The sequence below is a fragment of the Danio aesculapii genome, chromosome 3 (assembly GCF_903798145.1).
Source record: "Danio aesculapii chromosome 3, fDanAes4.1, whole genome shotgun sequence".
NCBI classification, from domain to species: Eukaryota; Metazoa; Chordata; class Actinopteri; order Cypriniformes; family Danionidae; genus Danio; species Danio aesculapii.
Window position 1 is genome coordinate 16,991,809 of NC_079437.1, and position 23,167 is coordinate 17,014,975.

General features: G+C 35.5%; 1 protein-coding gene across 1 annotated transcript in view; it reads right to left on the bottom strand.

Annotated features, from left to right (window-relative positions):
- Positions 1-407: 407 nt before the first annotated feature.
- spag9a (sperm associated antigen 9a) overlaps positions 408-23,167 on the bottom strand; it is a 74,378-nt gene continuing 51,618 nt past the window's right edge. The window contains exons 16-31 of the mRNA XM_056453272.1: positions 22,796-22,925; positions 22,370-22,459; positions 22,028-22,180; positions 20,143-20,308; positions 18,529-18,750; positions 15,060-15,243; positions 14,859-14,981; positions 13,721-13,801; positions 12,486-12,553; positions 12,249-12,397; positions 10,521-10,692; positions 6,363-6,476; positions 6,236-6,268; positions 4,232-4,411; positions 2,480-2,590; positions 408-933 (exon numbers count right to left, since the gene is read on the bottom strand). Of these exons, the coding sequence (XP_056309247.1) occupies positions 803-933; positions 2,480-2,590; positions 4,232-4,411; positions 6,236-6,268; positions 6,363-6,476; positions 10,521-10,692; positions 12,249-12,397; positions 12,486-12,553; positions 13,721-13,801; positions 14,859-14,981; positions 15,060-15,243; positions 18,529-18,750; positions 20,143-20,308; positions 22,028-22,180; positions 22,370-22,459; positions 22,796-22,925 (2,107 nt within the window). The 3' untranslated portion in view covers positions 408-802. The remainder of the gene's footprint in view (positions 934-2,479; positions 2,591-4,231; positions 4,412-6,235; positions 6,269-6,362; positions 6,477-10,520; positions 10,693-12,248; positions 12,398-12,485; positions 12,554-13,720; positions 13,802-14,858; positions 14,982-15,059; positions 15,244-18,528; positions 18,751-20,142; positions 20,309-22,027; positions 22,181-22,369; positions 22,460-22,795; positions 22,926-23,167) is intronic.

Genomic DNA, 23,167 nt, shown 5'->3' on the forward strand with positions numbered 1-23,167 from the left:
AACACCATTTTAAAATAGCTGTTACTATTTCTTATTTTATGTTATTGTTTAAATTCAATGCTTTATCATATTTTTAAATGTAATATATTTATGCATGATTTCTGGATATTATTGTTTTTATTTATTATTGCCATTAACCATTGCCACTGTATCTTTAAGTAACATCAATATGAGAAATGTTTTGACAAACTTTGAGACAATTATTGAGGGGTTGTTTATTGTAATTTTTTGTATTGTATTTATTATTTTTCTTTTGCTAATTGTTTTTGAAAAAAATGCCCTGATACTCTGTATTCTTACATTCTACATAATGCTATGTATATTTCCAATTAACATACTTATACATATTTTAAAAATTAAATATTATGTTTATCTGTTTACATTTTTAATAATAAAAATTTCACAGGAGGGGCTAATAATTATACTAAATGTATCAATTAATATAATAAAACTGTGCATTAAAGATAAAAAAAACAAAACATTTTCAACATAAAAAAATTCTAAATATTCCAAACATTTGATCTCCGGCATATCTGCAATATAGTTATGGACGGACTTAATTCAAGTCATCGCTTTGTTCCTTCATTTCAACATTGATCCCTTTTCTGTCAGTCAATGCCAGATTCATATAAAAGAAGATCATTAAATAAACAATCACAAATATTAAAGAACTCATAGTGATTTAAGTATTAAGAACAACGCTATCAATAATAATAATATCTGTATTAATAAGAATAATAGTATGTTGTAAAATAATACGCCATGTGTGGGTTTGACCTAGAGTTCTCTGTTGATCAGTGGTTTATCGGTCGCTCGCAACCTGCCAGACTATAACATAACTGCGCTCGGGTTTGGCAGGAGCCGACTGCAGTTTCAGTGTGGGTTCAGCTGATTCTTCATCTTCATCTCGTCCCAAACCTCCATCCTCATCACCTGACAGGGAAAGAGACAGTCATACACTCAAAAGAAATGACTTTAGCTGCTTGTTCAAGCTACTTATGTTAAATGAGTTGAAGCAACACAATTCTGAAGTATTTTTCAGACAAATTAATAGTTTTATGTTCAACCCACACTTAAATGTGTAAAAACAATTAAGCTAAATAATCGATTGTCACAACGTGAAGGATTTGTGAGTCAGTAAATCACTCACAGTTATGTAGCAGATATGTGTGTGTTATTCATTCATTCATTCATTTTCCTTCAGCTTAGTCCCTTTATTCATCCGGGGTCGCCACAGTGGAATGAACCACCAACTTATCCAGCAAATGTTTTACGCAGCGGATGCCCTTCCAGCTGCAACCCATCACTGGGAAACACCTATACACACTCATTCACACTCATACACTACCACCAATTTAGCTTACCCAATTCATCTATAGCGCATGTCTTTCGACTGTGGGGGAAACCGGAGCACCCGGTGGAAACCCATACTAACACGGGGAGAGCATGCAAACTTCACACAGAAATGCCAACTGACCCAGCCGGGACTCGAACTAGCGACCTTCTTATTGTGAGGCGACAATGCTAACCACAGAGCCAGTGTGTCATCTGCGTGTTATGCTGGGTTCATATTAGCAGCTGTTACTGTTCTCTGAATTCTTGTTGTGTCAAGGAAAAGAAGCATGTCAGATTTAACATTGCTTCCCAACCAATCATAACTTGTCATTTATTAATGATGTCATTCTGAAGGGAGGAACTTGCAACTGACTTTAGAAACAAGAGTGTAAGCGACCTGTCACAGTTTACTACAGTTGTAAACTGCTGGAAATGTTTGCTTAAATTTGACTTTGGAGGAGGTTTAAGAACCATGGAGAAAACTAATCAATTGTTTGCATTTAGTTGTTATTGTCATTTATGAATAACCATGACACCTAAATTAGGCTGATGTCATTTAGTGTGAACTCAGCAGAATGAGAAGAATAAAGATAAATGTCTTTTAAGTGACTTTGAGTAAAAAGGACTTTAAGGATTTTAACTCTTAAACAATAAAAATAGGCTGATAATATTAATCAGTGTTCATTTTTTACAAGCAAACTTATTTACACAGAAGTTATTATTTATTTAACAATGTCTGTTTATAATAATAATGCACAACTAACCCACAAATATTTAATGAAGTAAATAGGGTTGATAAAAACAGTACAGTTACTCAATTTAATTCTTTGGCTGGTAATATTGTTTATAAGGTTTTTAAAAATCCTTTTATCTCCTGTTTTTACTTTTTCAACTTGCTTTTTGATGGACGCAAACATAGTTGTTCTTAATCTGTGCATTGTGATCAGGTCCAATATACTGTACTTTATACTGTCAGTGTCCTAAACTTCAATCAAAGCCTCTTTTGTTCTCGGGCAGGTTCCCAACATGACATGAATAAGCTATGAGCCCCTTATGAATGAAGTGCAGAATGTGCAGGCTGACATTTGCACACATGCACAAGCACGGGTCCTGCAGATGGTGATTTTTGATCTGCAGCTCTTACCGACTCTGAAGTCGATGTATCCTTCTCCTCCACTCATGATCAACATGCTCTTTCCGTCTGAAGACTCGGAGCTCTCAGTCACACCTTCAGCTCCAGGCACAATAACCTGACCTGAAGAACATCAACATTTTTATTATCATCCATTTTTCTGTTTATCTTTATTAAGTGTGTGCTCCACTTATTGAAGTGAAACTCATTTATGCTCAGCATTATACATGCATATATATATAACTGAGCATAAATGATAATACCAAATTTAAAAAACTTATATTTTAGCTTAATATTTTTTAGATTTATCAGTGAATATAGGCAAAATATTTTGGTGCATTTGAACAAAACAGATTTATTAAAATGTACATTTATTAAAAATAATATTTTTGTCACCAAACATCTTTAGAAACAGAAAGATAATACATTTAAATTCAAGTGAAATATTGCAAAGAACAAAATTGAATCTTAATTTTATTTAATTTTTATATATATTTTTGTTTCTTTTGATTGTTCCTCTTTTTACATTTTTTATTTAATATTTTTCCATAACATAATTTTGTGTGTACACACCGCTATCATGAGTTATTTTGTTAGATTAAATATATATATATATATATATATAATACTATTTGTGTTCTTTTGTAAGATCCATCTGTATGGCAGTATTTGAAGTAACAGTATGTCTAATAATATTTTTCAGGAGAAAGTCTTTATTTGTTTTATTTTGGCTAGAATAAAATGAGTTTTTAATTTAAAAAAAAACATTTTAAGGTCAAAATTATTATCCCCTTTAAGCTATGTTTTTTTGATAGTCTACAGAACAATCCATCGTTATACAATAACTTGCCTGATTACCCTAACCTGCCTAGTTAACCTAATTAACCTAGTTAAGCCTTTAAAAGTCACTTTAGGCTGTATAGAAATGTCTAGAAAAACATCTAGTCAAATATTATTTACTGTCATCATGGCAAAGATAAATAAAAGTTATTAGAAATGAGTTATTAAAACTATTATGTTTAGAAATGTGTTGAAAACAACATTCTCTCTGCTAAACAGAAATTAGGGACAAAAACAAGCAGGGGGGCTAATAATTCTGAGTTCAACTGTATTTTGAAAAACCTATTCATTTATAAATCATTGTGTTTTAAGGAAAGATAAATAATTTTCTTCATGCAATATTGCACATTTTTTATACATGATTCTGATTTAACACTTTATATAAGTCATTGTGTTAAAGTAAATAACACATTTTCATTTTCTTTACAGATGTTGATGTTCTATTATTCAAAATATACTATCTGAATATTATTTACTTACCCACGCACATATCCTCAAGCTTAATCTATTTATATTAACCTAATTATGATGGAACGCCACAAATCTTGCATTTAAAAAAGCAGTTCAACCAAATATGAAATTGCCATAATTTTTCTCATCCTTCATTTTCCTGTTTCTTTCTTCTGCTGAACACAAAAAAAGATATTCTGAAGAATGTTTGAAACCGGTAGCCACTGACTACCATACAATATTTATTTTGGTTCCTTCTATGAATGTCAATGTCTACCAGTTTCCAACATTCTTCAAAATATCTTCTTTTGTATTCAAACTGAAGACAGAAACCAAAAGGGATTTGAAACCACTTGAGGTTGAGTAAATAGTGAGTACATTTACGTTACTGGGTAAACCATCTCTTTAACTGGACCACTCATGAAGTTAACTTTGCCATCACCCTCTATAATCATCAGTATAAGTGCATCTCACCTGGAACTGTAGCGAAGAATTTAACAGCGTCCCTGTGGCCGTGGAAGCAGAGCTGTGCGTGTGCCATGGAGCAGTACGGGACGTATGAGCCGGTCACTCCACCGTCCACAGCGTCCTCGCTGTACACACGCACTGCTCCGCCAGGACGAGAGGCGATTGCTCCCACCGTCTTGTTAGCTGCTGGAAAACAAACCATGCTTAAACACAACTATCTAAAGTGGATAATAGAGAACAGGGTTATATCTTGCAGAGCAGACACCTGTTAAACTAAAAGCAGTGCCTTTTCTTGAAAAGAATACGAGATACAGTCGTTAATATTATAGCATTAAAGATCCCCTGAAGTGTGTTGACAATAGGCGTGAGGAAATATATCGATACACTATGGTATCGCAATATATTTGATACACTGATGACCATATCGAAATATCATCAATATTTTATCATATTATTTCCAACAATTTAATTATATAAAAATTAAATTTTCTAATCCTTTAACTTCCATTACAGTAAATTGTGCGGATGAGTTTTTTTTTTTTTTTGGTGAGCTGGGTCACCTTCAGCATGCAGTAAGTTAGTTGGTTCAGTTTGTCTGCTTGACAATCCCATTTATTTGCACTGAAGCAAAACCATTCCACAATCTGAGAAATGTTTCTGTTTAGTTAACTGAAAAAGGTCATTTATATTATGCAGAATATCTCAACATATTTTAAACTGCAATACTATTATATTGTGACCTAAGTAACTTGATATTATGGGGACTGATTCCCACTCCATACTTTGAAATGTGCAGCTTTGTTTGATGTATTGTTGTCAAAAGCTCCAACTTCTTATATCTGTTACTTAATATTATAATTTATTTGTATTTTATTTTAATATTATTATTATTAATTCATTCATTTTCCTTCGGGTTCTTCCCTTATTTATCCAGCCCTTATTTATCAACCCAGTACTGGGAAACACCCATACACACCCACTCAAACACTGTGGACAAAGTTTACCCAATTCACATATACTGTGTTTCTTTGAACTGTGAAGGAAACCGGAGCACCCCGGAGGAATTCATTTTGAATCTCCTATTCTGAGTGTTTGGATTTCAGTATCTCAGCATTTGGGGTTCCTCCCTAAATTGTTTTGACTAATAAACATGAAGGAGATCAGATGGAGAGTTTTCAGGTCTTCGATTACATGTGAATAATAGAGAGCTTCAGTAAAAGTGTCGGGAGGGGGCGGGACATATCAGACACTAGAAAGCATTTGATTGGTCAGAAGATCTAATGAACAGCTGAATCCCTATTGGTGGATGTGAGAAACTGCCAGCTTTGAATGCTAATATCTTCTGAATGTGATTTTTGTTGTCATTTTGGACTTTGACTTATAGATAGAGCCAGACGGAATCTGCAGACGTTTTTTGTCATTTCTGCAGAGAGTTTTGGTAAAAATCAGCGGATTTTTGCGGAATTACTTTGGGAGTATCATAACTAAAACCTTAATATGTGAAATAAAAAATATTATCTTTTTAACTTGTATTTAATCTTTAAAATGCAAATCCAATTAGATTGACTTTATTTGGAAAACAAAGCAAGTCTCTCATATAATATCTCTACTAAAAGACAGAAAATATTACTGTACAAACTGCATTGTACATCAATCAGATGAACATTTTCATATTAGTCAATAATATCACTGTAATTAATTTGAAAAACTGAATAAATATAGATTTACACACATTTACTCAAGTAAATAAACAGAATTAATGATGGGCTAAAAATCTGCGAAATTCTACTTATATTTTCAGGGGGACTTTAAAGCAAAGCCTGGCTTGAAGCAGGTTTTCTTTTGATCAGCTGAGAAATATGATGAAAAGTGGAGAGAGAGGGAGATCTAAGAGGAACCAAGCACTTGCTGATGAAATATTGAACAAAGCCGAGCGTGATGCAGACATAAAAAGCAAACAAGCAGAGCAAGACATCTTGGTCTGAGAATTAGCCTGTGTTTCCCACTCACCCCTCTGACCTAGATATCCACACTGACCTACAGCTACAGAGACCAGAGAGAGAGAGAGAGCAACAATGAAGACCCAAACTAACGCTGCCTTCCATGCGTGTTTATGAGTGTTATGATATGGACTTACAGTCTGACAGAGGGATGGAGATGATGACACCATTTCCTGTTCCCACCCATAGCCGGTTACAGGAAACCATCAGAGCCGTGATTCTCACAAAAGAGAAGCCCAGTTTTCCAGTTCCTGTAAAAGACAAGAAAAAAGTCCATTCAATAGTCTACATACACTGTAAAAAATGCAGGGTTCCACTAAATTTATTCACGGTATGCCAACACAAATCGATCAAGCCTTTTAACTTAAATTTAGGTGGAGTGAATGTAAACTATTAAGTTGTCCCAAAAAACAATCTCAAGAATTGCATTGTTTCAGCTCACTTTTAGGGTGCTTTCACACCTGTAGATCGATTGGTTTGTTTGGAAACAGGGATTAAAATAGTTACAATGTTGCTCTTTGCTTATGGTGTGGTTTGCTTTCACACAGTTTCTAAACAGACCAAAATACCTAAAACAAGTCCCGTGCGAATAAACTCTCGTCACATTGGTCAGAGTTCTACTGTTTATTTTGCAGTCTCACTCAGCTATATTGCATCCATATATTCATTTAGGATGATAAGCAATAAGACATTATAAGAGAAAAGATGCGCTTTAATTTTGATTCTTCACCAAATATAAATCAGAGGTAAGACTCTCTCATACATAGCTGTTGGCTATAATTAAGCATAACAGGCTTTACAATATATAGAGAAATAACAGATAAAACAAGACTGCAGTCAATTTTCCTAACGGATAAACAGTTCATCATGCTTTCACTTTCGTATTTGACATTAAACGCACCAGTACGATGACATTGTATTTTTTTGTAATTTGCAGAAAATTCTGAGTCAAAAAGAATATATTTAATTTGAAAGAAACATAAATATTTCAATTGCAAATAAATGTGGATCTTTCTAACTTTCTATTCATAAAGCAATCCCAAAAAGAACACTGTATCTATATTTCTACAAAAATGATTAAGCTGCACAACCGTTGTCAACACTATATACAGTTGAAGTCAGAATTATTAGCTCCCCTTCAAATTTTTTCTTTTTTAAATATTTCCCAAATGATGTTTAACAGAGCAAGGAAATTTTCACAGTATGTCTGACAATATTTTTTCTTCTGGAGAAAGTCTTACTTGTTTTATTTCGGCAAGAATAAAAGCAGCTTTTAATTTTTTTAAATCCATTTTAAGGTCAAAATTATTAGCCCCTTTAAGCTATATTCTTATCGATATTTATATCGATAGTCTACAGAACAAACCATCATTATACAATAACTTGCCTAATTACCCTAACCTGCCTAGTTAACCTAATTAACCTAGTTAAGCCTTTAAATGTCACTTTAAAGAGCCCATATTATGGGTTTTTGAAAATGCCCTTCCATTTAGTGTGTAACACAGCTCTAAGTGAAGTGAAATATCCAGCTAAGGCTTAAATCTGTAAGTGTACAGTGTTTAAAACTGTTGATTCATCTATAAAAGAGTCGACTCATAGTGCTTCAAACGAGTCGTCTTGATAACGAGTCATTAGGTGTTTCGCGATGACGCAGCCACGAAACACAAGCCTCGCCAGTAGTTACGCGCGCAAACCAGGGAGATTTGAAACCTGCGGCCCCACCCACTAACACAGAAAAAAACACTAGACACACACACACAGACGCCGCCGGTCGAATGAAGTCACGCTGTGCTCAGATGGATAATATTGACAGTCTCTACCCAAAGATGAGTTGTTAACCTGGTACAGTACACGCGGTTACTCTTTATATTCTCTTATCACATGTAAGCCACGTTAAAAACGCGACGCGTGCCGCTTTGTTTACGGATTTAACGTTAAAGGCTTTTGTGAGCTCGCGTTCCACTGCCGTTTGTCGTTGCTATGGCGATCGATCGTAAGCTAGGAGACAGGAGACTCGTGTCACTTTCCCTAGTTCTTCTGAGGAGCGTTGTGTGTGTGTGTGTGTGTGTGTGAGAGAGAGAGAGAGAGAGAGAGAGACTCGCGTCGCTTTCCCTAGTTCTTCTGAGGAGCGTTGTGTGTGTGTGTGTGTGTGTGTGAGAGAGAGAGAGAGAGAGAGAGAGACTCGCGTCGCTTTCCCTAGTTTTTCTGAGGAGCGTTGTGTGTGTGTGTGTGTGTGTGTGTGTGTGTGTGAGAGAGAGAGAGAGAGAGAGAGAGAGAGACTCGCGTCGCTTTCCCTAGTTCTTCTGAGGAGCGTTGTGTGTGTGTGTGAGAGAGGGAGAGGGAGAGGCTAGGAGACTCGCGTCAATCTCCCCAGTTCTTCTGAGGAGGGTTGTGTGTGTGTGTGTGTGAAAAAAGCCTTACACTATGAAGCGCGTGTGCACTGTGACTACTTTTATATAGTTGATTACCAGCTGGGCATTTCACTCTGTCTCGTGCTGAAGCCTGTCACTGTCGACCAATCGCAGCAGGCTGTCATCGGTCCAATCAGCGCAGATTAGCTTCGCGCTGAGGAGGGGGTTGGGAACAAATGAATCGCTGAACGATTCATATGGGAGTTGCTGGGATAATTAGGTAAAAATACATGCAGATTATAAGACCATCAAAGTGTTTTATGACCTTGCATGCATATTAGACTGTTGTTGGAGACCCTTACAACCTAAATATGACCCTATTTCTCTTGAAAAATATCTAGTCAAATATTATTTACTGTCATCATGGCAAAGATAAAATAAATCAGTTATTAGAAATGAGTTATTAAAACTATTATGTTTAGAAATGTGTTGAAGAATCTTCTTAAAGAGAAATTGGGGAAAGAATAAACTAGGGACCTAATAATTCAGGGGGGGGGGGGGGGTAATAATTTTGACTTCAAATGTATATGAATATTTTAAATTGTTGCTTAACCACCAAATTAGCAGGAACTGAGTACAAAAGATTTACAAAAACATTTTCAACTTTTAACATACATCATTTTATGCATCAGTAGCATACATCTTATTTTTATTTACAAGCAACACAAGGATTAAATGAATGCTTTATATATATATATATATATATATATATATATATATATATATATATATATATATGTATATTAAGGGTGTGCAAAGCAGCCAGTATTTGTATCTGTATTTGTTGAAGGGGGAAAAGTATTTGTATTTGTGTTCAAGTAAAATTCAAAATGGCCGTAAAACTAATTTACGTTATAGTGTAAGTATTCTTTAATTATATAATGATTATGGATATGCAATATTGGTTGATGTTTTTGTAACATGTAACAAGAAATGTCATTGAAAAGAAAATAACATAACAGCCATTAGCTCATCCATGGTTAAACCAACAACTGATAAAATACCATTGTGAACATTATGAACCCCACCACCTCTCGTCCTTGTGTGATTATAGAAAATATATGCTTATATGCTGTTCTGCAATTCAGTGCATAATCATGGAAATGATTCTGAAAATTAAATTCACATATCTGTGAAAAGTCAAAAATGCTGTATATTTTGCATGTCAGCCGAGTAAACTTTCAGGTCAGCAATGGCAATCACACATGCGGTCCAGTTTGATTATCATCAAGTACTCACACATACAGACCTAAACAGTATGCACATGATGTGACCATTTTTTAAATCACATTTCTGTAGTTTATTTAGTGGACGGAATTATGGTATTTTTTTAAAAACCTGCAATTTGAAACCGGCTTACAAAAGCCTGCATTATTGGCAAGGCAAGGCAAGTTTATTTATATAGCACATTTCATAAACAGTGGCAATTCAAAGTGCTTTACATGAACAAGAATTTTAAAAAAAGACAAGAAAATAAAAAACAAATAATAAAAATGATTAAAAACAGGTATAAACAGATTAAAATGTGTTAAAACAGGTAATAAAAGAATGAAAAAGAAAAGAAAGACACAATAGTGCGATCTGTCAGACACAGTGCTCATTCAGTAAAGGCACAGCTAAACAGATGTTGGGCCTCTAAAACACTGTTGTGGCGTACATAAATGAGCAAAACACATGAGACTTAAAAAAACTAAAACACGAAATTAAACAAAACAACACAGAACAACAGAATCTACAGGAAAATATGAAACGAACTATACCAAAAAAGAGGGGGCGGCACGGTGGCGCAGTGGTTAGCGCTGATAAATAAGGGACTAAGCCAAAGGAAAATGAATGAATGAACAAAAAGGGAACAAGTACATAACAGCATAAACATATCCTCACCTAACATTTTGCTGACGTAAGGCTCAATGTCCACGTCCTGCAGATGCTGGAAGGTGTGAGCGTGGAAGAGGCGGAGTGTTGAGTCCAGACGGATGGACACCCAGATCCCGTCACCCACCCAGGCCAGCTGACGCACCTGACTCTCCTTACGCGGATGAGCATCGAAAGACCTCTGTTTTCACACAAACACAAAGGCCCTGATTACATCTACTATATAGAAGCGTTGATAACATGTAGATGAGATCAAAAAGTCTCTTCAAAAGTCTCTTTAGGCCACTTTCCTGATTTTACTGAGTGTGGGGTTTATGGGCAGGTGAGATGAGTTTTTTCTGATATAATTTTTCCTGAGTTCCCATGGGTCATGAAATTTCCAAAATATCGTGGAATTTTAAAAGGTCTATTCCAAACAATTAAAGTTTTTTTTTTACATTTTTTTTTTTAATCAACTTTATGGAAAATCTGGATTTTTTTGTTTGCCGTTATACATTTTACTTTATTTTTTTGCCAAATATATTTATTAAAATTTTGTTCAGATGCAATATCATATACAGTTGTAATCAGAATTATTAAACCCCCTGAATTATTAGCCCCCCTGTTTATCCCCCCCCCCAATTTCTGTTTAATGAAGATTTTTTCAACACATTTCTAAACATAATAGTTTTAATAACTCATTTCTAATAACTGATTTATTTTGTCTTTTCCATGATGACAGTAAATAATATTTGACTAGATATTGTTCAAGACACTTCTATACAGCTTAAAGTGACATTTAAAGGCTTAACTCGGTTAATTCGGTTAACTAGGCAGGCTTAAAACATTTAATGTACAAAAAAAGTGGATCTTAATACAAGGTTGTGCTTAAAGTCTGTGCGAAATCAAAATGTACAATGTTTTTTTTTTTGCTAGCGCACATTGTTATGCTATAAATGAATCAGTGAAAGTGAATCCACAAAAAATGTTTGTTTTGGTAATCTTCAAAGTCTGACCATGTTTCCATGTTTGGAGTGTCGGTCCTTGTCTGATGATGTCTGTTTGATGGCTTCAGATACAATATTCTTAATCATGCCCCTCTTACCATTAGTTTGCTTTAAGGGAGTGATGTGCAAAAACAAATCCCTGCTCTCTACTCAATATTCCATTTCAGTTAGAAGTACATAGATATACTGAAATAAGAGACTCAGAAACTTCACACAGACTTAAGGCTGATTTATACTTTTGCGTCAAGCGCACGCGTAGGCTCCGGCCCAGCAATGCAGACGTGCACCTCTCAGAAAATGTAACTACACATTGCAACAACACGTATGGCAAACTCTGTGATTGGTCGGCTTGGTAGCGCAGACGAGTGTGGGCAGAGGTGAGAGTCAAGCGAGCCAGATGGAGCGAGTGTTTACAAGTGTGGAGTCCCGTGAAGGGGCTCCGGATGGAGACTGTTGTTTTGTGTTTATCTTATAATTAAAGTTGTTGTGCGCCTGCCGGTTCCCGCCTCAAAATGAGCGAGTTTGAGCTACTTGATTATGTAGGTAGCGTTCAGAAGAAAAAAAAACACAGGCTATAAAACTCGACACAAAGGAACATAAACACCTACTGCCAGCTAGCGTTTCTGAAGTGTTATGCAGAGCAACACAAACAGCACACAGAAGTGTAAATGCTGATCACTTGATGCAGAAGTATAAACCAGGCTTTTAAGTCACCAGACTCCTGAAGACTATAATGAACATAATGATGAACCTCTATTTTCATGGCTTTGGGCTGAATGATGTAGATCTTGTTCCTGTAGCCGCACCACACTTTATCGTGAACCACAGTCATGCAGCGGATTGAGTGATGTGGTCGGCCCAGGTCCAGAAGGTGGTAGTTGGTTAAATCCCACTGGCTGTCTGTAAAAGTACATGAAAAGTGGTTTTATATATTGTAATTTTTTTATTTTGTTATTGAACTATCAGTAAAATAAAACTTGTGTCTTACCAAGACCTCTATGGAAGATGGCCAGTGTACCGTCAGCCAGAGCCACCAAAACACGGCTTTTCACATGTCTGTGCAGAGAAATACTATTTAATATTACCAGTTCTCATGTTTACTCGTGTTAGACCGAGATGGTAACACTTTAAAATTATGGTCCATTAGTAAATGTTTGTTAAGGTATTTACTAACATCAACAAACTATTAGTAATACATTTATTACAGTACTTATGCATGTTTGTTAACGTTAGTTTACGCCAGTGGTGTGGTCGGGGCTATACGCATGTATACTCAGTATGCCTACTTTATTCCACTAGCTGTTTGGGTATTACGACTTCTGAGGATCAATAATTGCGTATACCCTCGGTATACTCGGTTGTTTTGCTGATTAGACTTCCCTAATTTAAGTGTTTTCGCATCCCCTTTAACTGTATACCAAATGTTTTTTTAACTCTCATCTTAATTTGTTGCAATTGGTGCATTTTTGTTTATATTTTGCGTGAGTTTTTCGAAGTCAACTGAATGATGTCTCCTTGAACGTTCAGGTAAAATTATAAAACAGCATGGGCAGGTAATAGTACACCACCTTTTTTTTTTAGGACTACACCACTGGTTTACGCTATTTAAGTTAAATAACGTTCATGTTAGCTCACTGTGCATTAACAAATGTTAACAAGCATAACTTTGGATTTTACTGCTTTAGTTAATGTTGAACTATGATTAATAAATGCTTTACACGATTATTCAAACTAAGGCTTTAGTGTCATCCTACCTTCTTCGCCAACATAAGACATTTGCTATACCCAGGAGTAAAACTAAACGTCCTTTATTCCTCCTGCTCTAAAATTGCTGTGTAGATAACTTATAATTATAGTGTTTGATATTTTTAATTAGTGTTTTTACTTTGTTTGTTTCCTATGTTTTATATTAGTATTTTTATTAGTCAATAATTTTTCGAGTGCGTGTTTGACGCATTTCAGGGAATTGTGCTGCAATACCCTGTCTGGTTAAATTTTAAATGAACTAAACTAAATTAAACTTAGTTAATGTTAGTAAATACATTAACTAATGGACCATTATTAAAGTCTTACCCCCGAAATTTATTAAAAGTGTAATAAAAAAGTACAACTACGAAGCAAAATGCTTTATTGTCCACTGAAATCAGAGTTCAATCTGAATTACACAAAGTAAAACAAAACTGTATTACCGTAATGAACTTGTAAAGTCACTTTTTTACTTACACAATGTTCAAGATGGAATCCTTAAGCTTAACAGCATGAAGACACTTTCTCCATCGAGCGACAGAAGAGTGCACATATAAACTACATACAAGACATTTGCAAAAACAAAAAAGAAACATTAAACTCTCAGATCTGTTTGTCAAAAAAACTGTGGTTTCGATTTATTTAAGCACACATATAGACTATTAAATAAACTAGTCAATGTAAAGATGTCTAAAATTGCACATAAATAAAACAAAATAATAACTTGACTCCTAGTTGATCATTTGGAAATGTGGCAAAAGGTAGATTTTTCCAGGATTGCCCAGCCCAGTCACCAGACATGAATATTATTGAGCATGTCTGGGATAAGATGAAGGCGCACTTTAAATCCCATAGAAAAAAAAATTATTAAATTGAAAGTAAAATCTTAAAATGAATAAATAATTTATTTACATGTATACCATGGAAACAAAACCTTAAACAAAATATTATTACTCATTCTCATCCGTGTAAAATAATAGTCTACCTGTCTGACCATTTTTAAGAATTAATAATGTTTCTTAAATAAACAGTTTAGAAACTGATTTTATTGTGGTGTCTAACAATTATTATGGTAAATTATAACCATAAAAACTTGTTAATTTCACAAAATAAAATACAAATTTGCCAAAATAATTTTTTGTAAACAAAGTTAACTGGACTTGGACATGAAAATGTTTTGTTTTTGCTTAAGCAACTAAACTGAAATAAAACATATTATTTTTACTTGATGGATTTTTTATTTCAAAATAACTCAAAAAAACTCACAGTAATATTATTTATAAATTAATTGGTGCTTCTAGCCCGATATCGTTTGTGTTCTTTTTGTGCTTTTGTGTGTGTGTACTTGTTTATGTGGTTTATGAGGACACAAAATTGTATAATGACATGGGTATGACCTAGTTTTAGTTTATTAAGGTGGTTTAGAGGGACATACCTTGTTTCTTGTAATTCAAAACGCTTAAAAATCATAATAGTAACAAGTTTCCTGTGAGGGTTAAGTTTAAACAAAGGCCATATAATAAGTGGTCTTTACAGAATAAATACATTACGCATACAGAGTGTAGACTCATAATCCATATTTACAAGTATGTGTGTGTGTCTGTTTGCATCTCACCAGCCGTTCTGAGCCCCCAGCCACATGGTGGGCAGTGCACTGCTCATCCGCTGTGTCTCTTCTTTTGCCAGATCCGTCTTGCCCCCTGCTGAGCTCGTATCATCCCTGTCCTGATAGGACTCTCTGAAAACCCCAACCAAACATGAGTTCCCATCCAAACCTGCATATGAAATTATCAACAAGGCACAGCGTCTGCTTTACCTCTGGTTATCATGGTCTGCTGAAGCCCCAGAAGACTCTGTTCCCAGCGGGTCTGTAAACACGTGCTCCGTGTAGATACCCGGCTGACTGCTGTCCTGTCCCGGACTCTCCTGGTCCTCTTCAGTGGCCTCCATAGCCTCCTCAGCGGCAGGGAGACCATCTTCACTGGGAGCTCTGGAGAGATCTGCAACACACACAGCTTTTCAAAACTCTAAATCAAATCAAATGAGTGCTTTACTGTTAAAATGATTCCGTTTCGGTGCTTTAAAAACAGCAGGTTGGCGCCGCCTGGTGGTCAAACATGGTAAATGGAATGAAAATTCAGCCCAAACACAGATAATTAAAGGTGCAGTAGGTGATTGTCTTCAGAAACACTTTTTGCTGTGCTGGTTGAAAGTCTCTTCACATTACAATAGTAATGATTAAAGTAAATGATCTTAATGTATTTATATGTATTTTTATATTTTGGGTAAGGCACAAGACTAAAAAATGTTCATCCAATTAAATAGTATTTAATAGCCAATAATTCCATAAATCTGATAAGTAACCCAAACTGTGTCAACAAATGTAGATTTGAACATCTGCAGCCGTTCACGCAGATCCGCTATTTCGCAGGCACCTGCACACGAGAGACAGAGAGAGCAAAACAAATGCTGAATCAAAACTTTTTCAAATCCTGAATCAATATTGGAGTTACTTTTGCACGCTGGAGGAGGGACGACACCATGGCTGAATTATTTGTGTTAGACAAGTAAAGTTATGTTTAAAAACTCTTTTAGTCACGCAAAGCTGATGTAGATTTTGTTGTTTTATGAACAGGTTATATGCACAGACGTGTTGTTCAGCCACTGAAATCTCCTGGCAAAAGACTGATGTGACCATTTTCTGTTTCATAAGGCACCTTTTACAGCATCGATAATGTCGATTTTTATTTAGTTTAACAATTAAACAGAAGTCAATAGCGCTATTCTGCCTAGCCTGCTTTACTGAAGTTGTTTTTATATTCTCATTCCATTGGTTCATTTATGAACAACGACAACCTGTGACGCGCTCCCTATATATTGTTATTGACTGTGTTTCAACGATATTATGCTAACTGGTTAGCATTGTGACAGATCACCTACTGCATCTTTAATTACACATCATTTATATCAATTGGATGTGTTAATAAACTTGTAATCTACCAAATGTGAATTGCAAGTAATGACATATTATTAAATATGAAGTTCCAGTGAGTTCATTTGTGATTTATTTTTCATTTTTACTTGTTTTGAGTATTATTAAGCAATGCTTAGTCACGAGGACTTTTCAGTAAACCAGCTTAAGCAGTTCTATTGAACTGACAATCAATTACAAAATCGCCACATTTAGAAAAAAATCAGTGATCTTCACCAAGGTTATTACAAGGGGGTTTGGGGGGGATTGACCCCCCTAATTAACCCTTTAACCCCCACCCCAATGACATCAAAACAAGATGTATAGGGTGAGTGAGAGGGGGGGACGTCTCAGCCCTTTAATAGTGAGAAATTGTTTTCTTTGATTTGCATCTTACATATTAATAATAAAAATAATACAGAATATAAATCTACATTTTACCACCCTTATATCAGTCTATGTGAGAAAATATATATATATTTAACAGTCTAAAACCGACAGACAATGTAAGTGTTCAGAAAGAGTAAAATAGCTGTTTGTGTCAAGATATAACCTAAAGGCAAAGTCAAATTAGACGCATAGTTTTTATAGTTTGACCCAAAATAACCTCTGAAATAGTTTCTGTGGGTCCGAATACACTAAATATTCTTCACAAAATTGAAAGCTTAAGTACGTTTTATTAATAAATTACGTTTAATTTAAATAAATGCATAAATTTGACTCACTGAAGCCACCACCCCCCAATCTTCAATGTATAATTTGTACCCTGATTTTCACTGCCTGACTGATATACAATAAATAGTGGGTCTCAGACCGCACAAGACGCACTGCATTAAATTCCATTGTTCCACACTGTCTTTAAAATATGAACATTTATTTTACCCTAGTATTTTTAATGGTTTCGCCACTCGCCTGCTGCTTCTGATTGTGTTTAACCGCCTTTCATCTCATTTTACTCTTTAATAACTAAATGAAAGCTTTAAGCTATTTACCTGATTATATTTGAATTAAATTACATTATCAATGCTGTAAAATGAACCTAATAAAATTGAAAATAGTCACAAATAAACTTGTGCCAGAAGTTTATCAGTGGCTGAAAAACACTTACTGTGCATTCAGTATAGCCCATTAGAACCAATTTAATATTCCACTTTTTTTAGTCTTTAGTTTTTTAGTTTTTATTAAAGCCACTATGTAATTTTACCGAATATGCAATTATAGATGACATACATATTCACAGCAAACAAAGGTGTAGTTTTATAACTGTGGAATCATGGGATTTATCATCTTATCAACCATATCCTATAGGATTTATCCAATAGTGTCTGTAAAATTGCTTAGTTCTCTGGATTTGAACATTCTTTGAAACATTTATGGTAAAGCAAGTCCATAAGCCAACAAAATTTAGAACACAGTTTTAGTGGTTTTGGGATATTTTAATAAAGCAATATTACATATAGTGCTTCTAAACACACATTAGTATCAAAACCTGACCAAACATTAAAACCTACATTAGAAATCTGACCCAAGATCAATTAAAGTCAGCATGATAGACATGATAACTGTGATTGTCTTTACTTCCTTGTGTACCTATTGATAGTTTTCACTCATGTGACCTGGGCAGAGACTGGCGGGCAAAAAAAAAACAATGCGCTGTAATGGCAACTACATTGGGATCTCCATAGAAATGCAGCACAAACCAGTCACATCTGTTGAATATTTGTATCACTGTGTGGATGTGGGCACTAGTGATCCATATACTGCACCCGCAGCGGTTTTCAGTCATTTAAGAGCCTCATGTCCTTGTCACAGCTCCAATTTAGCATTTTTTTAAATCTATCGTTTGGATATTCCTCAGCGATTTTGTCATTATTGACAGCATTACAGCTCGTAAGTGTCTGCTTTTATATTTAGTGTCCTTTTATTTTTGCTTAAATTAATATTTGCTGCTAGGGAAAATCTATTTGTTCACGTCTGCTGTTTATACTTTGATTTTGCATTCAATTTATAATTTAATTGCTCTTAACCAGCAATTTAGAATAGAAACTCTATAAAAAGCGTACTGACAATGTAGGTAACGCGGATTGTTATGGGTTAATGATGCTAGCATTCGGCACAAATCCATAAATGTTTTCTTTATGGTTGTTCTTTCCCTGAAGAAATTCTTTAGAAGCATTTCCCAGGCGTATCTCAGGAAAATACTTAGCCCTCGACTTGGCCGTCAGAAAAAGATAATGTTTTATAAAAATATTGCACTCCCCTAATGATGACAACATAAAAAACTATCAATTAAAGTACAACAACTCCTCCTTACCACTTCCTCTGGCGGGACTCTGTTCAGCAGACTGTTCGTGGGCTCCTGTGCTGCCTGTCTGGGAGCCTAAACTGGACTCTTCAACACCACAGCTGACCGCCGACACGTCACTCAACACTCCCTCACTGCCCTGAGAGCTGCCGCTGGCCAATAGAGCATCCGGTCCCGCATCCAGATCCTGATGAATCTCCTCCCCCGCGGGATAATCCGTCTCCAACACTCCTGCAGATCGCACCATGGACAACTACATCACTGCTTTTTATTCACATCTAAATCAACATGCAGGCTGTCAAAGTATACTCCGTCTGATTAACACTGTACTATATATAAGATGCATATATATGATGTACTATATATGTACACATTGCTTATTCTTTCCCAAAGTTGAGGAACAAAACGTGTTTGTACTCGTTTTAGTGAGGCGTAGCCTAGCATATGCGGGGGAAAAGCACTTTTCTGAAGGATTTACAATGTAAAATTTAAAACTTTTCAGGAATTAAATGTTGGTCTCATTTGTGGATTTGTAGTCGTAATACACCAGATTATATTTGTAAGGGTTATGCAATACTGACCAAAAAAAGATACTTAATATTTTGCTTAATGGTTGGGTTTTTATATTTGTACATTTGCCGTTTAAGGCCTGTCAGGATTAAATAAACATACATGACACTTAATATTTGGTCAATTCTGTATCCACAGATAAATCCCTCCCCAAAGTGAGTGGTATACATTGCAAGATCAAAAATCCTTAAAAATACACATTCTAAAGCATTGTGGGAGCATTTCAATGAGGAATTTTGGGTTTTCATGATCTGTATGCCAAAATCATCAATATTAAAACAATAAAAGGCTTGAACTACTTCAGTTGTGTGTAATGAATCTAAAATATATGAAAGTCTAATGTTTATCAGTACATTACAGAAAATAATGAACTTTATCACAATATGCTAATTTTTTGAGAAGGCCAGAAAGTGATTAATTTTTTTTATAAAATTGTTAAAATTTTGGTATTTGTGATGCAGCAAGCCCAGAGATTGTTGTGTACATTATTCCTTTATATAAAATTCACTTTAATGTGTGATATGAACAAAAAAAAAGTGATCAAAAACGAATATTTTCTCAGTTCAAATAAGTGGAGGCTTGGACCCGGAAACAGTATTACATACGTCACCAACATGTCACCACTTAGCATGTTGATTACAATAAACAACATGATTACAATAATCAACACAAAGCGGATTACAATATGTATGCCTACTCTTGGCTACTCTTGTATGCCTACTCTTGCTACACTTCAAACCCAAGTGCGTCAGCTCACTTGTGATTTCGTTGCCATCTATATGTCTATGCAATGGACATTGCCTATGACAAATTATTGATTAGAATTTTACCTTATTAATACAGTAAGCTGATTATTGGATAAAACAAGCTCAATATCTCTAATGATATTATTTACATCAGTGTTACGCATTGACGCATTTGGGAACATCTCGGTATTACAGTGTATAGTTACATCGCTAATCATCTGTATATACCCCAATGATATATTAAGACGTAATGGTTAGTTATTGATTTCAGTGATTAACAGAAACATTAGGAAGAGGCATTTCTGACCTGGTATGCTGGCGATACACAGCACACATGAGTTACAGACGTAGAAGCTGTCCAGGAGGTCGTCAGGTCGCGTCACATCTATGACCATCACCTTAGTGGAGGAGTGAGTGCTCGTGCAGATCCAGACTCGACTGGACATCTCTACATGCAGCGTCTGCTCCCGCTCCTGCCAACAACCACACAGCATTTCTGTGTCACTAAAGAAATATGCCACTTAAAAATGTGCTGTGTGTTCTTCACTTTTTGGAAAATGCATTGTCTAATCCATTTTATTCATCACAATCAATACCTCATGGAAATCCAAATACCTACTTTCCATTTTATACACTGTAATACAGGTATTTTATTGAAATCCATACACAATGTATAGTCAAAAAGATAGGCTTCTATAATGAAATGAAGCCTAAATAAAATCACTAATAACAAAGAATAAAAGATAAAATGCAAAAACATGATTGCCTAAAAATCAATGTCCCAATGGTGGAAATTAAACTGTCTTATAGATTGTTATTTATACATCAAAGGGACATCTTTTTCTCAAAGGGATTCAAGCCAACAATTCTGTCTGCCTGCATTTACATTGCTTTTTATTACTTATATCACAATGTTTGTTACACTTAATTTAGGTATATATACACATTTCCTGACCCGCTCCTCCAAAAACACCCTAAAGTGGCTCAATAACATTTACTTCGGGTGACTGTGCAGGCCATGGGAGATGTTCAACTTCACTTTTATGTTCATCAAACCACTCTGTCAGTCTTGCTGTGTGTATTGGTGCATTATCATCCTGATACACGGAACCACCTTCAGGATACAATGTTTGAACCATTAGGTGCACATAGTCCTCCAGAATGAAAAACATATATAAATTTCTGTCTGGTTCTTGAATCTGACTGGTTGATAGCCGTGCAATATTCTGCCAGTAACAGCACTCGTACCACCTCTTCACCCTTCACCCTTGTGTATTATTCCGCCCACATACAGCAACAAGCAGAGGACACTCTACAGTTTGACAAATATTGCAACTGTTGGGCAACATAATGTACTTTTAAGGCTTTTTTAGTCGAGAATGTAGTTGTTTAGATTGCAACTACGTAGTTTATTTATAAGGATAGTGCCAATTTCAAAATATTTATAATTTCTAAGAGCCCGTCGGTGGCCATTAGCCTGTCATACTGAACAAAGACGGTTGACGTTGTCTATTCACAAGATGGCGACAGAGACCACATAATAAACCCGTAGAGGAAAAATACAGCTCAATTTTAAACTACAGCTGATCAAATCATTATTAAACAGGTAAATGACATTCTTAGTCGATCTCTCTCTTTTGTATGTTGTAGTGCTGTATTTATACCATAGTAATTGTAGTGTATTGAGTGTGAGATGGGACTCGCATATCAGTAATGTGTGTTGTGTTGGCAGAAAGAAGGCACGCATGTGTTTAGCGTCTTTTCTGCAAACACAACAGTAATCTGGTAGTGATTAAGTTCACCTGTTTTGTCATCATTTCAGACACTACGCTAGAGAATCATTCAAACACTAGCTCTAAAGTGACGTTGGTGAAGTAGCAACAGTTTCTGCTGTTCTGACGTCAGCTGCAGATGTAAATGAATGGCAGTAGTTCCTCTTCCAAAAGGGTTTTTAAACTCTCTGTGTTTGATTTTCTTTTTTATATATACGATTATGCCGTCAAACTGTTGTATAATTGCAATATCACACTCGTAGCAGTGCGATGTGGCTGAATATCATCACTGGTGAGAGGTTAAGGCATGCCTCCTACCAGTGCCGATATACAGCAACATCGCACTGCTACGAGTGTGATATTGCTCATATATAAAACAGTGAAATAGGGTTTTATGGAAAATTTATCACAATATTTCACCTTATGCTCATGCTCTAGCTGATCTAGGCTGCTCTGGGAGCCTTTCCTCTGTTTAGTTGAGTCTGTCTCTACTGTGGAGTCTTCAGCAGAGACAGCAGAGCTTCCATCACACAAGCGTCCTCCAGAGAGATTCACTCCAGTGGCACACAGCAGCTGCACAGACCAAATCAGCAAAACAAAGACAGTCAGAACTGCTTAAGGTGAGTCAAGCTGAAAATGGCTTTCGTAAATGTGTGAATTTTAATAAAAGTGTTCTTAAAATGCTGATTTCAGGTAATTATGATTATCAGGCTATTTGTACTTGATATTTCCTCACTAAATGACCTTCCTTCACAACTTTACCTTCATAGAAGCATCTTTCTGCTCCAGTGGCTTGAGACACACAGGAACCGGCAGGTTTATTTTGTTCTCTACTGGACCACCATTGGCAACCTGTACAGAAGAGGATGACAATTTCACTTTAGATTATATTACATTATCAGAATGAACAGAACAATAAATAATTGAATTTAAAAGAAGAAAAGCAAAACAGTGTAAAAACAAAAAATATAAAAAATATATATTTAATTAAGTGGTACACACAAAGATGAAAGTCAGCATTTTGAGAGTGAAAGAAACACGCCATCATGGGGCTGTCTAAATTACCTTTTAAGAACAAAATAGCTTAAAACAATAAAATAGTACAGTAGTATGTAATTACTATTCTTTTTTTAGCAACGAAAAGTTATATGAAGTAAACAAAACTAGATAAAATTAAGCTACTCTTACCTTGTATTTTCCTGGGAGACTCCAGCCATGAGCGGTCACCCGGCCGTCCTCTTTCTGCATGTGTGCTTTCACATGCTGATACTGAGCCCGCTTCTGCTCTCGGCGGGACAGAGAGCCACTCGAGTCCACCCTGCTTGCAAAAAACAAGGAAGAGACAAAGGATCTGAATATGAGACTTTCTGTTTGTGACTGGTATTAAATCTCCTAGCTGATGCTAATAGCTGATAATTCAGAGTACTGATAATTTGGTGGTTCTGCATTTTATACACACTTTTACATCATATATTCATTCATTTTCTTTTCGGCTTAGTCCCTCTATTAATCTGGGGTCGCCACAGCAGAATGAACCGCCAATTTATCCAGCACATGTTT